The following is a 16,462-nucleotide window of genomic DNA, read 5'->3' as shown; positions in this document are numbered from 1 at the left end:
AGGTTGAGTGATGGTACCGTGATAGCATTAATTACACTGACTGATGATCTTTGTGAGGTTTGAAGCGGAAGAAGTGCATTCATTTTGGCCCTTTGGATCATCTCTCAGTGTCTTTCTGGTTTTTCTGATCATGGTATCCTTCTGGACCACCTTAAGGAGTTGGGGCAGTATAGGAGGAGCTTTAGTGATTCTCCTCTTTTCTTCAACTCTGGCTTCAGTCACTGGTGTGGGTAAGGTCCAACTCTAGATCCTCTGCAAAGCAGGATGGTTCAGAGTTCAATTTTTTTCCTATTCCTATTTAACATCTATATAAAACTGTTGGGTTATGTTATCCATAAGCACATGTTTAAATATCATCAGTATATGATACCCAGCTATATATCTCTATCATCTAAACAAGTGATACCATCAGGATTCTTTTCCTGTGCCTGAAAACTGTGAGAATCTGGATGCTAAATCCAAATAAGACTGAGTATCTGTGGTTTTAGAGACTCCTCTGGATCTGATGACTCTTCATTTCTAGTTCTGGATGGCAATGTTCTTGCTTAGATAGAACTCATTGCAATCTGGAGTACTCACAGCTCCTGCTTGAGAAGCAGGAGGTAACTATGGCCAGGAGGGCCTCTGCATCAATCCATATTATATACCAATTGTGTCCGTTCCTGAATCGGGAAGCTCTTCATGCCACAGTCACATCCTGATTGAACTATTTGTAATGACACTCTTTCTCTGCTTCTAAAGGGCCCGAGCTACTCATAAAACAGCAGTTAAAGTAAAGATAGCATGGAATAATTTGTTCTGGATTTCAATTATGTGAATAAACTCTAGAATTTAAGATTTTGACATGCACATACAGCAGGCGAACTATCACAGAAGAATTTGCACATTCGGGGATGATATCCATTGGTTTTCTTCAGGTGAGTGTTTTTCCTCCCTCTTTCATCAAGCTGAGCCACGTTAGAAGAAAAAAAATATATGATATATACTAAATGCAATTGCCTTTCCATAAACAGCTAAGCTAAACCCAATTGAGCCATATTATGCGTATGCTTCCATAATGCTACTTCTGTGCTGCACAATTATCTTTTTTCCAGGATAAGCGGCCTTGTTGAGTGTTGAACGAGATGCTACAGCTGCATACGCAACCAAATTAATTGACTTAAGGTGATTGTCACATATTTAATAATTTTCTCTTTCAGTTCCCCTAAAAATTGCAGTTTGGTGACAACTTTGGAAGAGAGTCTCGGAGGTCACCTTCAAAGCCTTTGATGAACCACACATAGTCTAAGAACCTCAGATTTTGTTCCTCAGGATAATAGCAGTTTTAGTTCTGTGCATATATTGGAGAGTGGGGTGTGTTGTGGGGGGGGGGGAAATAAAGATTTGAATTACATGACAGGCTGCATTTCTAATATTTTTGTGTATAGTTATGGGATGTAATCTTAGAATGATACCTTTGGTGGCAGCAGAATATAATTGATCCTCTCTTTTTAGTTTTTCTAAATTAAGGAAGCCAACAAAAACAAACTGTCAAATCCTACCTGCCTGCCAGCATATTCTTTTACAGATATGTGTTACACAATGAAAAATATTGTAATGTCGGAAAATTTTAAGGGTTTTTCCCCCCTCCCCTGCAACACAGCTATTATATAAACTTATTTTACTGAGAATTTGAGCACGATCATGTACAGGCTCAGATTCCTAACAGCAGAGTGCACTCTACTACAAGAAAAACACATTGACCACAAACTTTTTCTGGCTCTTGTTTGTTCGGAATGATTTCTTTTAAACCTGTTATGGAAAGTAGCTATACTGGATGGGGGGGGGGGGCAGGCTGCAAACTATGATGCTTGCTAGATGGCTTTCTGACTAGTGAGCAATTACATGTATGGCTAAAACAACGCAGGGGAAGGGACGAGCATCCTCGGAGAGCTCCTGAGTCATATAGGAGACCCACAATTGCAGCAGAGGACTTTATCTTGCTGGGCGAGGAAGCCCTTTCCCACCAGGGGGCAGGCGCACTTGCTGCACTTGAAGCAGTCACTGTGCCATTGGCGATCTTCAAACGAGATGAACTTCCCTCCTTCAAGAGCTAAAAGGAGAAAGCAAAAGATGAGATGTTTGGGATTTCAGCAGATTTGGCTTACACTCTAATAAGCAGAGTTCTTTCTTCTGAAACCCCCCCACCCCGAGTTTAAAATCTGAGAGAAGCGATTTGTAGCTAAAGGCAAATGACTAGTCTAGGGTTTTTGTTTGCTTCTTTTGCTGTTTTGGTCTTCTGGCTTGCAAACAGATGAACCAACACTGAATTGCTATTGAGGGAAATAAGAAATATTGCCCCTTCCCCTCTAGCAGGATAGGAATGAATAAACATAGAATAGGCTCCATATTAGTGATTTAAAGCTTTAACCTGAACTTTATGCTGTTTCACAATAAGAATGTGCTATTTGTAATCTGCTGAGCTCTGTACAATATAAAATGCAAAGTATGTAATTCTATATATATTTGGAATACACGTATTTTACCCGTGGGAAAAGAGGAAGCGAAGGTAGCAGATGTATAGAAGTTTCAGATGGGAACTGTCATTGCAAGGTAAGAATTATGAGTGGGTGGTCGGTAGAAGAAAAGTATAAAAATGTTGGGGTAAGTCTGGCTCGGGGCCATTGGTCTATAGCTGTTCTATTGGAATCTGCTATTGCCACTTGGTCCTCATTGCAATGGGTTATTGATGTAAGTAATGCCATGTTATTATGCTATGTTCCAAATTATTAGAGAATAAACCTCTGAATCTTAAAAGTAAGAATTGTTCCTTGTGTTACTCTCTTTTGTCTTTTCTATTGGGTTTTTCCACGACACTATGTTCCCAAATGCCTGGTTATTTCATTTTTCTCTTGAGGGACACTGAAAAAGGAAGGAGGGGATTCTGAAAAAGGAATGATTTTTTTTAAGCATTTTGCCACAAGCTCCCCACATTCACAGGCAAAAGCCTACTTGCTGTCTCAACACTGTCTCCGCCCCCCATGCACTGACATGATAAATGGTTGAAACTGGTTAACTGAACCAAGCACAGCCCCTCCCTCCACCCCCCATAAAAACAACATTTTCTTCTTCTTTCTCCAATCCTGCTCTTCCTCCAGCAAGTAATTCACTTGAATTTGCTCATCCCTTTCCACTCCAAATTCCAACTCTTGGCAATTAAACCTACCATGTTGTGGTGTCAGATACAATGAAAAGATTAAAATTATGTTTTCTAGTGCCACCACATATTTCAGACCACTTTCCATCCAGCCTGAATACCATCTAGTCTTATTCATGATGGCAAATTGTGACACTGCTATCTGACCGTACTCTATATGCTTTCATGAGGTAAAGAATGCAAATGCCAGCTATGCCTAGAACAAATGTATTTGTCCCAGGACTGTCAAAATTGAAGTCGCTTATAAGTAAGAAGATTGTGAACAGTCACCAGTAATGGGTTCGGTGCAGGCCACACATTTCTTTGCAAAATGTCTTCTGAAGCACTCCAGGCAGTAAGGATGTTCATCTTTGGAAATGAATTGATGTTCTGCAAGTTGCTTCTTACATCCAGTACATAGAAAACATTCCTTATGCCATGGCTGGTCATGGTAAGTCACCCCACCGTTGGTGACCGCCTAGTATATGAGAAAATATCATTACTTTAAATTGATGAATTGACACATTACTTTAAATTGATGAATTGAAAAATACTTACTGCTCCTTGATTAAATTTCAAGAAGAGGTAATGAGAATGTTGGGGAAAGCCCTACAGATAGTCCTAGTTCACTGACTTCCTCGTTTGTTGTTACAACAGAATGAAAATGTAACTTTGCCACCATTTCTTCCATTTATGACTTTGCAGTTTTGCAAAGCAAAGAAAAGCTGAAGTAAGATCTTATAAGGATAATTGTGATTTCACTTAGCAACTGCTTTGCTTAACAACTAAGTTGCCGGTTGTTCACAACGGCTAATTGTGGTCATCAAATGAGGACTATCTGGATCACAGTGTCTGAGGAACTAAGCATTTTATAATTAATATCTCCTTTTTCCTTCTCTTTAGGCAGTAACTGAGGAAGCAGTGATGCTCCAGCTGCTGATAAATCATAGTAGCTTCAACCAGCATAGGACATTGTAAGAGATGCTAGCAGTAGTTTAACAAGACTGGGGGAGTCTCAAGTTCTCCTTTACTGCTTTAGGGAGATGGATACTTTATCATGAGGAATATCCTATGTCTTTTATAGCAGTGGATTTGGATGCTGAGGCCCATGCTACTCTATCTCATATATAATTATTTGAAAACATCTGGAATACATCTGAAGAGGCATGAGAACCCAACATACAAATCAAGATAATATAAGAATTTGGAACTTTTGCATAAAGCGACAATCTCTTTTAGTTATATAGTTACATACATGGCACAGATGCAACAAAGGCTGGTAATTTAATCCACACCTCTCTCTTCTTAGTGAAAAGTCTTAGGAGGAAGCCTTGATAGACAAAGCAATGATGGGTGGCCCAGCTCAGTAGCTATGGCTATATCCTACTCCTTTTCTGCCTTTCACATAACATTGCCTGCCCCCAAAAGGGAATTGTATGAGAGATGTATCTCCATCTATATTGTCTATCTGTCTGCAGCTACATCTTGTCAAAAAGTTCTCTCTCTTCCCTCAACCATCATCAGATGTTATGAAAGCGAACTTTGAAATTCACTCCAATGATATGCTCTTTCTTGGGGTTGTGCAGGGTTTTTCAGGCAGGCATTCTGTGCTCTTGTCTTCCTGAATTGTTCTGGGGATCTTTGGCATCCTGTGCTTTCTTACATTAAGGAAGGTATGGAATGGCTAAGGCAGAGTAACACCTGAGGAGGCCAGTTGAGTTGTTTCTAAGTACAACTGTCACCTGGGGCTGATGATGAGGTCTGGTTGGAGACTTTTTACCCAACCTGGTGGCTTAAATTTTATATCTGGGAGTCAGGGATTCCCTACTTTTGCCCTAGTGAACATTGCCTTTTTGTAGAAGAAAAGAGAGATTTTTATCTCCCACAAAAGTACCATACTGAAACCACTAAAGGAGACATCCCATGAAAATAACCTTTTCCCATATGTATCTATGGTATGTACCTGGACCTTAAATCTTCTAATGATGCTCTCCTCCAGGTCCCCCTACCAAAGGAGGTCAAGTGGACCTCTAACAAGGGGAAGACCTTTTTTTGCTGGTGGCAGCACACTTATGGAATTCCCTCCCCAGAAAGACTTAGCTGGCACCCACATTAATATTATTTAGGTACTGGGTGGAGAAGTTTCTATTTTCCCAGGCATTTCAATTCATATCATTTCAAGACTTTGAGTGATTGATTGTTGTCCAGTCTGTATGGCGTTTTCATCCTGTATTTTATTTGATTTTATTGTATGAGATTGTATTCACATTATCTCTTTTAATTTCTTTAATTGTAAATCACCTATTGAAGAACATTTAATAAACAAACATAAATTATTTTTTTTAAATGTGTGTTTCCTGGATGTCCAAACAGAAGGGAGGATATATATCTGACAAATAAATATATTCTCACTGTGTTCATAGAGTTTATCCCCAGTAAAAGTGGCTTTTTAAATGAATGCCTGCAAGGCCACTGTACTGACTCATACCTTCTCTGCTCCCTGCTCTTTATTTTCATTTGCCATACTACCTTTTTGCAGGAGTAGCAATACTGTGCAAATTGCTTCTCATAACAGGGTACACAGTAATTGTCATCATCCTTGGTAATCAGAGGTTTCGTTCCTAGTGGTTGCCGACAGTACTGGCAAACAAAGCAAGCTTCATGCCAACAATTGCCTTTAAATTCCATTTTACGAGAACCTGCAGATTGAATTGCAATCTCTAGTTACTTTCCTGGCAAACAGCTCTTTTTTTTCCCCCAAAATGCACTGAAATAAAGAAGCAGTACAGGTAGTCTGCGACTTACCACCACAATTGAGCCCAAAATTTATATTGCCAAGTGAGAAATTTGTTAAGTGATTCCCCCCCTCATTTTATGACTTTTCCTGCCACATTTGTTAAGTTAGTAACATGGTTGTTGGTTGTTGGTTGTGAATCTGGCTTTCCCCATTGACTTTGCTTGTCAGAAGGTGCAAAAGGTAATCACATGTCCCTGGGTCACTGCAACTGTCATAAATGTGAGTCAGTTGTCAAGCACCTGAATGTACATCACACGACTATGGGGATGCTGCGACGGTCACAGGTGTGAAAAACGGTCATAGGTCACTTTTTCCAGTGCTGTTGTAACTTTGAATGGTCACTAAGTGAACAGTTGTGAGGACTACCTGTACTGAGATACTCTTTCTTTACCAGTTGCATATAACACCACAACACAAAGGACAAACAATTGTCAATAAATACTTTCTGTCAAGATTTCTTTTGCACTATAAAGATTTTCACAAACTAATCACAGGATGTACAAATAACAGAACAATATGAGTGCCCCTGAAGTTTATGATGCTTGTTTCAACACATTTCTTGTAACTTTATTTTAAGTTTCTTCAGATGTCAGACTTCCAAATCTGTATCCATCTTTCTCTTTTTTCTACCATCTCTCTCTCTCATCTATCTACTCTCTCTCTTTCATCTCTGTCTGTCTATATCTATCTGTCTGTCTGTCTATCTATCTATCTATTTATCTATCATTTCTGTCTCATCTATCTACTCTCTCATCTATCTACTGTCACTTATTTATCTCTCTCTCTATCATCTCTCTATCATATCTCTCTCTCATCTGTCTACTCTCTCATCTATCTATCTATCTATCTATCTATCTATCTATCTATCTATCTATCTATCTATCTATCTATCCATCCATCCATCCATCCATCCATCCATCCATCCATAATTATCTCTCATCTATCTACTCTCTCTCTTATCTCTCTCATCTCTCTATCCATCCATCCATCTATAATTATCTCTCATCTATCTATTCTCTCTCTCATCTCTCTCTCTATCCATCCATCCATCCATCCATCCATCCATCCATCCATCATCTATCAATTTATCTATCATCTATCCATACACCCACACATATATATATATATTGTGTACACACACACACACACACACACACACACACACACACACACACACGTATCGGTTCCTTTGAGTCCCTGCAGTTTTCTTGGTAAGATTTGCCATTGCCTGTTTCCTAGGGCTGAGAGAGAGAGAGTGATTGATCTAAGGGCATCTCACTGGCTTTGTGCCTAAGATGGGAGTAGTTTCTGCACAGTCTCCTAGCTTCCAACCTGGTGTCTTATCTATACCACTCTAGTTTCCAAAGCACCACTATGGTGCTACTTTTTTGCAACCTTCATAATTGCAATTGTGTGGACACATGGTGAAATTAATATTAAGATTTATATGCTGCCAACTTAGAGTCATGGCAGCTAACAACAAATCCATAGTAAAACAAAAATACAGTAATGACAATGGTAGCAATTAAAACTTCCACATTAACGATAATTTGAAAAGTCTACAGGATTGGCCATATTTACACTGTGAGCTAGGGCCATGGTCCAATGAATAATGTCATAATAACAGAATAGATAGTATTTTAAATATATATTTTATCATCAGATAATTGGAACTTTACAGTATCATTGCCTCAAGAAATTGAAAAATCATTGTTTGAAATTGCAAAGCAGGGAAGACAATTAGAGAAAGATAATTAGAATAGTTTTCTTATATATGGAATAATTTTAATATAAGCATAGTGAAATCAATGTGTTCCTAATCAGTGAGTGAATTAAGTAACTTTTTAAGATACCAGCATTGCAAATTGAGTTAGTAGAGAACGATTTCACTTTAGCTTCAGTACTGTATTACGTTTAGGTATACTACTGTGTTATCTGTGGCAATACACATTTCCACAAGTTTTTTCTTCATTTTATTCATTTGATGAGAGGAAGAACTGTTATGGATATGCTATGAACTGAGATCTGCCTTTGTGTTTATATATCAGTATTCCTGATCTAAATTGACATAAGAAAAGTTAATAATGTGCTTATCTCTGACATGATGGATGGCTGAAACTGGTTAACAGAAGCATGGAAGAGATAAAGCAAATAACAAAATTCAGCCAAAGAGTAATAGATTTTGAGTATCGTTACTGATGATGAGTTTGCAGGTGCTGTGCTAAGTGAAACTGTAAGCCTACACAAGTATCTCAATAAGAAAAGCACAAATAGGAAATACAATTATAAATATCCAAAAGCAGGATTTCATCAAGCTGAAGATCCACTTGCCTCTCTTCTCTCTTTCCACTGTAGACTATTTGTGACCAGCAAGTTTATGATAAGGGTCATTATAGGATGGGATATACAGTATATTATAATCACTGGTTCTTATCAGTGGGAATCTATTGTTTGAAATAAAGTCAAAGGGAGCAAAAGAGCCTTTGCTTTATGGACAGAAAGAATGGATCATGACCATTTGGATTAAACACACACACACACACACACACACACACACATCAAGATTTCAGCAAGCAGTGTTCAGTCTCCCAGGTTTTTTTTAGGGAAAGGACATCCCAATGGCATTCTAGTATAAGCCACTTCTGTTTGATATACTGTCACTGCTTCAGTGACAGCAATGGGACAACTCAACTCTAAAATGTAGTTAGTGTATGAATGTATGTATATATGTACATGTGTGTCTACATACATATACACATATTTACATGCAGGCTTATGCATATGAGAGGGTACTGTGAGAAAGAAACAGTAATGTCAGTGGAAAAGAAGAGTGGGGAGCATTTATGTGCATGAAGAATAATTTTAATTATAATTCTATTAGAAGGAAAGGTACCACAAACATCTACGGTTCTGATGTAGTGGAGACTATATCAACAGTGACACATTTTACAGAGACACCAGCAGTCATTTCCCATTATACTTACCTGTCCCAAAAGCTTGAAAGATGAAGAATTATTAATAGGTTAGGGGATGGAAAAGAAATAGCTGATTTCTACAGCAGCATATGGTCTGTGCAGGGCACATATATGACAAACTATTCACCTAAAAAGGCCCTCGGAAGAAAGAAAACCATTTCACCTTCCCTCATCAGATTTTTTTTTCCTTACTAATTTCCATGAATCAATGTCTCAAGGTTCAAGTGTCATCCCACCCTTTTAATTTATTTATCCCCATTAAGGAATATCCACCTCCAGCTCTCTGTTATCTTACCAGGCATAATAGTCCTCTTGCAGTGAAAGCACTTAGATGAATATTCATTAGAATAACAAGTTGTACACAGCAGGCGCTCGTCTTTAGCTGCAAAAGGCTTCTCAACCAGGGAGTGATGGCATTGGGCGCACTTGAAGCATGTTTCGTGCCAATGGCAGCCTTTATAAGCAAGATCCTTGGAGAGAGTGAATTTATGTTAGAAACAAAAAAGGATTGGCTATCCAGATTCCAACTGAACAAAACTGCAGGAGTAAGTACAGACCCTTTACATCCTGGACACAAACTGTTTCAATTAGAAATGTTTGTCATATTATGACAGGTAGGAGCAAGCAGCTTGAGATCCCTTTTATGTCGCAAGAAGAAATTGAGGATGTTTTAAGAAAGCACATAAGAGACTGTCCTGAAGAGTTCATCACAGAACTTGCGGATCACCTAATCAGGTAGCTGCAATCATTTATCTTGGGAAAATATTAAACTGCATCTCTTGTACCCAGAGACACCTGCAGGAGCAGCTGAGGGCGAGTAACAAAATCTGCAGTGCAACTTCTTCCCTCAAGATGACGCTATAGGGCATTGCACCTCAAAACAACCAGACACAAGGACAGTTCCGCCCCCCCCCCATGCCTTCACTCTGCTAAACAACTAATTCCCACAACACTGTCAAACTACCTAGAAGGGCTGTATTACTATTATCTTTCTCATCCTTCCTATTATCTATTCCTTATCTTCTTATGACTATAGCTTTGCTGCTCGTATCTTATGATTTATATTGTTTTATTAGTATCCTAGTATGATTTATATTGAATGCTTATTTAATATCCTATGGCCATCACTGAGTGTTGTATCTTTTGATTTATGAAGTTTTTTATGATTATAATCATAATTTACCACTTGTTGCTTGTATGTACACTGAGAGCTTATGCACTGGAGACAAATTCCTTGTTTGTCCAATTACACTTGGCCAATAAAGAATTCTATTCTATTCTATTCTATTCTATTCTATTCTATTCTATTCTATTCTATTCTATTCTATTCTATTCTGTTCTGTTCTGTTCTGTTCTGTTCTGTTCTGCTCTGCTCTGCTCTGCTCTGCTCTGCTCTGCTCTGCTCTGCTCTTGGTCTACTCTACTCTACTCTACTCTACTCTACTCTACTCTACTCTACTCTACTCTACTCTACTCTACTCTACTCTATTCTGCTCTGCTCTGCTCTTGCTCTACTCTACTCTATTCTACTCTACTCTACTCTACTCTACTCTACTCCATTCCATTCCATTCCATTCCATGAGCTATTAGATTTCACAACAATTGTTCAACAATGACAAAAAAAGGATAATTTTCCTGTCCTTTATTCCTCTTTCTTTTTTTCTCTCTCCTTGTGATGTTCTGAAGAAGATTGCACTTTCACCATGGTCTGCAAAGGAGCCAATGGCTTACTGTACAGGTAGTCCTCAATGTACGACCAGAATTGAGCCCAAAATTTCTGTTGTTAAGCGAGACATTTGTTAAGTGACTTTTGCCCCATTTTACAACCTTTCTTGCCACATTTGTTAAGTGAATCACTACAGTTGACAAGTTAATAACCTGGTTGTTAAGTGAATCTGGCTTCCCCATTGACTTTGCGGCTCAGAAGGTCGCAAATGGTGATCACATGACTCTGGGACACAGCAACGGTCATAAACATGAGCCAGTTGCCAAGCATCTGGATCACCTGATCATGGGGATGGCTGCAAAGGTCGTAACTGTGAAAAACACTCAGAAGTCACATTTTTTTCATTGCTGTTGTAACTTTGAGCGGTCACTAAATGAACTGTTGTAAGTTGAGGACTGCCTGTATATCTTTAGTTATGATTTTATGTTTTAAATTAGTACTTTCCCTGCAAAGGACTCACGAAGAAAGAATGCCTCTGCACCACAGCTAGAGCAGAACTATAATATCTGCACTCAGCTATTAAGCAGAGTGAGACTTTTACCTTGAGCGGCAGATAGTTGGTGGCTAAGAGAGCAGGGAAATGGGAGAAAAGCCATACACCCTCTTGACACCATTTAATCTAATCTTCTGCCCTTATTCTGTTGTTCTTTTGTTGTTACACTGCTGAAATACAGCTGGTCTGGTCAATTTTAATGCATGGAGCGAGATAAGACTTTTGTCCTTGCTTCAGATAGTAAACTGGCTGAGTTCTTTCTTTCTTTCTTTCTTTCTTTCTTTCTTTCTTTCTTTCTTTCTTTCTTTCTTTCTTTCTTTCTTTCTTCCTTCCTTCCTTCCTTCCTTCCTTCCTTCCTTCCTTCCTTCCTTCTCTATTTCTTTTCCTTCCTTCCTTCCTTCCTTCCTTCCTTCCTTCCTTCCTTCCTTCCTTCCTTCCTTCCTTCCTTTCTTTTTTGAGTGCTAATCTGGAAAACACACACATTTTGTGTGATTCCGCCCTATAGACTCCAGCGGCAGTTGCAAAAGAATAGATATTATCATCTTCAACATCATCTGACAACATTTGTTATGAGGAACGTATTTTTTTAAAAAAAAAGAAAAAGAAAAGATCGTGGTAGCTATCCATGGTAGTTCTGATCCAATTTGGCCACTAAGTAAATTAAGCAATTGCTTTTAGAAACTGGATCAAGATAGAATCCAAAGGTTTTTTCTCCAAAACTTTCTGGAAATTCTAGGGGTTGAACCTTTGTCATGAAAAATAGAACTCCTCCTCGCTGTCTGATTTCACTTGATGATTTTGCAATTGTGATTCATTGTGATTTATTCAATTTAGACACCACCATTTTACTTAAAGGGCTATCAAGGCAGCTATTCATTGCTAGAAGCTCTTGTCTATGTGCATATGGGAGACAAGAAGTAAAAATGTATGTGTATGTGTGTACAGATGTGCATGTATGTATATTTATTTTGGAGAGACTCAATGAAGTTATTGAAGATACCACCCTTCATTGGTGATAATTGCTAATAATAAACTATGGGAAGCACAAAAAAGGAAGGAAGGAAGGAAGGAAGGAAGGAAGGGAGGGAGGGAGGGAGGGAGGGAGGGAGGGAGGGAGGGAGGGAGAGAGGGAGGGAGGGAGGAAGGAAGGAAGGAAGGAAGGAATTGCTGAAGGGTACTTTGAGGAAAGACAACCCCCCCAAAAAAAACAAAATTCAAAGATATAGTTATTTATTTAGGATTGCCCTATTCCTGGAACCGAGAGGTATAAGAATATATCCAAAAATTAAATTGTCATTTAGCAAACGCAATATTTTTTTTTACCAGACATAAGTCTTTATCCTTTTCTCTTGCTTTCTCTTTCTTAGATATCATGTTCATGTAGATAATGTTATAAACATAAAAATGATGAATATTATTTTATTTTCTAGAGAAACTCCCTTTAAACCTTTGCAGTTAAATTGCAGTTGGCAATATAGAGGAAAGGAAGTCATTTTTCACTAGCTATTTTGTCAGTGGAATTTATTTTAAAGATTTTGTTCGATCTTATCAATTGAATGAAACCACACATAGAAAAGAAAATCAATGCCGTTATCACTGTGGAATAAATTGTGAGACTAAAACAAATCCTTTTTTTTTAAAGGGGTACTAAGGGACTAAGATGTTACACTGAAGTTAATACAATTATTTAACATCTTTATAAATCTTCTGCAGTCAGATGATGGATGAAACTAATCCTATAGGATCTGCAGGGAATCTACAAACCATTAAAATTCTCAGTATCTCTCCAGAAACTTAATCACATACTTGTCTTTGTATCTGTACAAAATCTATAGATCTTAATCTATGTTTGTGTATACAGTGGAAGTAATCTTTGCTTTTCTTTTTTTGGGGGGGGATTGTATAGTAATGTGTCAGTGGATTATATATTAATTAATATAAAAACATCTTTATAGTTAGACAGTTAGAACAGTTAGAACAATTAATCAGTGGAACAACTTGCCTCCAGAAGTTGTGAATGCTCCAACACTGGAGGTTTTTAAGAAGAGATTGGACAGCCATTTGTTTGAAATGGTATAGGGTTTCCTGCCTGAGCAGGGGGTTGGACTAAAAGACCTCCAAGGTCCCTTCCAACTCTGTTATTCTGTTATCAGGTCACAATGAGGCCCTATATCTGTGCCAGCAATATTAGATATAAATCTTTAATTAAGTTTTTATAATGGACACTGCTGGACTATCAGCAGCAGTTGGTTCTCAAGAGAGAGGTGTGGACTCCATCTTTCATTATTCTCATTATTGGCCATGCTGTTTGGGATTCACAAGAGTTCAATCAGGCCAGAGGAGTGATACAATACCTATGAAATAAAAAGGTGAAATTTGCAACTATCCAAATTTTACTTAATTCTGTATAAGCAGACTTGAGCCATCAGGGAATATTTTAGGAATATCAAGAAGATGTTGGTAATCTGTACTTTCACAAAAGGATTGCCATAAAGATCCTGCCAATTCAAAATGTAGTGGTTTCTGTGATGTAGACAATCAGAAAACACATTCACCAGGAGACAACTGTTGAAATTGTTACCTGCAGGCCCCTGTCCTCTTCCAGGATTGTCCCTATCACTTCTACCTACTTTAGCTTTCTGTCGCTTTATCGACAGATCGAATGCTTCCAAAGAAAACATCCATCCATGTTTATTGTTTATTTGTATTAACATCTCTATGTTATTCTGTGGTCCAGAGATACATTTGGATATAAAGCTGATACTAGAAGCATGATCCCTAATAATTACCAGGTTGCTAGAAATTTTTGCCTATAAAACAAAAGTGGGTGGCAAACTTGCCAGGTGCTAAGGTAGATATCCAGGGTCATATTCAGTGGTGGGATTCAGCTGGTTCGCACCACTTTGGCAGAACCGGTAGCTAATTTTTTGTTGCCCAGGCCTAGAATGGACTTCCAGAAGCGGCATCCACACAGAGAACCGGTTGTTCACATATTTGAATCCCATCACTAGTAGCAGATTGTGAATCTGTAGGTTATTTCATTTGGAACATCCACATCACATAGTATAGAAAAAAAATGTGTATTATAGTGCTAAATTCATTACCCAAATTAAATCAAATGTTTCCAAAGTTTTAAATAAGTGACAGCACCCTTCTGCTCCCTGCTGACTGAAAACATGCTGAAAGTGAACCCATGAAGCTGATAGATTTTAGTTCAGGAAATCTAAGCCGGACCAGTTTCTATAGTTGCATTAACATAAGAGTAGCATTAAGAAGAATCTCCAAATTATTATAGTAGAACAGACTCACATTACAAATAATAATTGCATAGCTTTAAGGTGTTAGTTACCACCTTTAAAGCGCTCCATGGCATCGGACCTGGATATCTCTGAGACCGCCTTCTGCCACAGATTTCCTCTCACAGACCAGTACGCTCCCACAGAGCGGGCCTCCTCAGGGTGCCGTCGGCCAAGCAGTGTCGGCTGGCGACCCCCAGGGGGAGGGCCTTCTCTGTGGGTGCCCCCACCCTNAGATCCGGACGATTCCGGATCTCCTATCTTTTCGCCGCGCCCTCAAGACATGGCTTTTTCAGCAAGTGGGTCTGGCCTAGGGAGAATTTTAAATAGGGACAATTTTAATTAGAATTTTAATGGTAACACAGCGGTTAAATATTTGTTTTTAATTGGTTTTTATTGGGGATAGTGTTTGTATTGTTTTAATATGCTGTAAGCCGCCCTGAGTCCTGTTGGGAGAAGGGCGGCATATAAGTTTAATAAATGAAATAAATGAAATGAAATAGCTGAGCCTCTGGGTATTTTTTCCCCCAGTGGGAGTATAGATTGTCACGAAACTAACCAGTGCTTACCTTGGAGTCACATTCAATGGGTTTTTGACATTTTTCACAAAAGTTAGCAAACAGGCTGTCATAGCATTTCACACAGAAGGTGTTTTCTTCTTTCATGACATATCGTTTTCCACAAAGTGAATCCTGGCAGTGAAAACAGCTTGATTGATCACTTGCCATTTTAAAGCCTTTTGATGCTCCTGCAAATGGAACGACAAAGTCTATATCGATGAAATAATATGGTTGCAAGTTCAAGATTCTTAATTTTGGAAGTTCTGCATAGTCACAATGATTCAACCCCCCCCCCCAAGCTCTAATACAGATGAAGGAACAATTTTAAATCTTTGTTATTCTCATTGATGATTTTGGCAATCACTATATCTGTCTTCTTCAATCTCCCTCCACCCCCCCCCCCGCTCCTTTAAAATATAAAAATTAAACACCTTGTCAGAACCAGTTTTTATCATTCAGCAAAGTGTTTTTTATGGATGCTAAATAATCCTCAATAAGACCAACCAAGATCAATAGAAAAGTGATTAGCAGATTGCTATCATGAGAAGAAGCACGAGGCATCGGCCTCCAATTTTTGATATTTTTGAGAAATGCCTTTCCAGAAAGATTCATTATCAGTCCATTGTAAATCTTCCTTATCCTAGCGCACCCACACATGTATATTTTTGGCCTATTCAAACTGAGAAAAACACATTTAGATAAACATTCAAACTTTACGATACAACAGCATCTTCAGAGGTTATTTTAGTCTTGTTATTTGCCCATTGGACCAGAAGGACTTTGCTAAAATTAGGGCATGGGTTCCTGAGAATGAAGAAGTAAACAGAATCCAAAAGAATTCCCAGTGATGCTGATCACAAGCCATCTGTTGGATTCATTGAATTCTCTCTATCATAATATCACTGTGCAGCTCCCACCCATAGCATAGGATTTATTATGGGTTTAAAGAAAAACTAGCTGGAGAAAAACAAAAAAACAAAAACAAAACAAGAAAACCCTTTTGTATCTTTAGCACAGGTGTGTAAACTTGTTCAAAGGGGTGTGCTCTGGAATATGTCTTAGAAGAAATCAACCAAAAGAAATATTTTGTTCCTTCTTTGTAGTCTTCTACTGATACTTCTTAATTTGTATATTTTTCTCCATGCATTAAATCACTGGTCACATTCTACTGCTGGCTGGATAGTGTCTGAACTGACTATTTTTGCAGGGGTACTTTATTTTAGTTTTAATAATTCTACTCAGCAATTTTTAACATAGGGTATGACAGAATATGTTTTAACTGCTATTTATTTCATTTCTAAGTTCCCTGTTAAGTCCAATTCTTTTTTCCTCTCTCTCTCTCTCTCTCTCTCTCTCTCTCTCTCTCTCTCTCTCTCTCTCTCTCTCTCTCTCTCTCTCTGTGTGTGTGTGTGTGTGTGTGTGTGTGTGTCTCAAAGGAGA

At 38.4% G+C, this 16,462-nt stretch overlaps 1 protein-coding gene across 1 annotated transcript; it reads right to left on the bottom strand.

Annotated features, from left to right (window-relative positions):
- Window positions 1–1,769: 1,769 nt before the first annotated feature.
- Window positions 1,770–15,190, bottom strand: FHL5 (four and a half LIM domains 5). Its single transcript, XM_015821333.1, has 5 exons — window positions 15,032–15,190; window positions 9,243–9,417; window positions 5,705–5,874; window positions 3,467–3,653; window positions 1,770–2,092 (listed from the first exon to the last, which is right to left on the bottom strand). Exons 1-5 carry the CDS (start codon window positions 15,188–15,190, stop codon window positions 1,941–1,943), a joined length of 843 nt encoding a protein of 280 aa, XP_015676819.1. The 3' UTR covers window positions 1,770–1,940.
- Between the last annotated feature and the right edge of the window lie 1,272 nt (window positions 15,191–16,462).

The sequence above is a fragment of the Protobothrops mucrosquamatus genome, unplaced genomic scaffold, assembly GCF_001527695.2.
Source record: "Protobothrops mucrosquamatus isolate PMUCROS unplaced genomic scaffold, P.Mucros_1.0 scaffold1307, whole genome shotgun sequence".
Taxonomy (NCBI): Eukaryota; Metazoa; Chordata; class Lepidosauria; order Squamata; family Viperidae; genus Protobothrops; species Protobothrops mucrosquamatus.
Note: the sequence above shows the minus strand (reverse complement) of the source record. Positions and strands in the feature narration are given on the sequence as shown.

Excerpts from the sequence above, each read along its gene's own strand:
- FHL5 (XM_015821333.1), bottom strand. The coding sequence starts at position 15,190 with ATGGCAAGTGATCAATCAAGCTGTTTTCACTGCCAGGATTCACTTTGT. Across the intron at positions 9,418-15,031 it reads CCATTGAATGTGACTCCAAG|GATCTTGCTTATAAAGGCTG; the intron begins GTAAGCACTGGT and ends ACTCTCTCCAAG. Across the intron at positions 3,654-5,704 it reads ATTGCTACTCCTGCAAAAAG|GCGGTCACCAACGGTGGGGT; the intron begins GTAGTATGGCAA and ends CTCATATACTAG.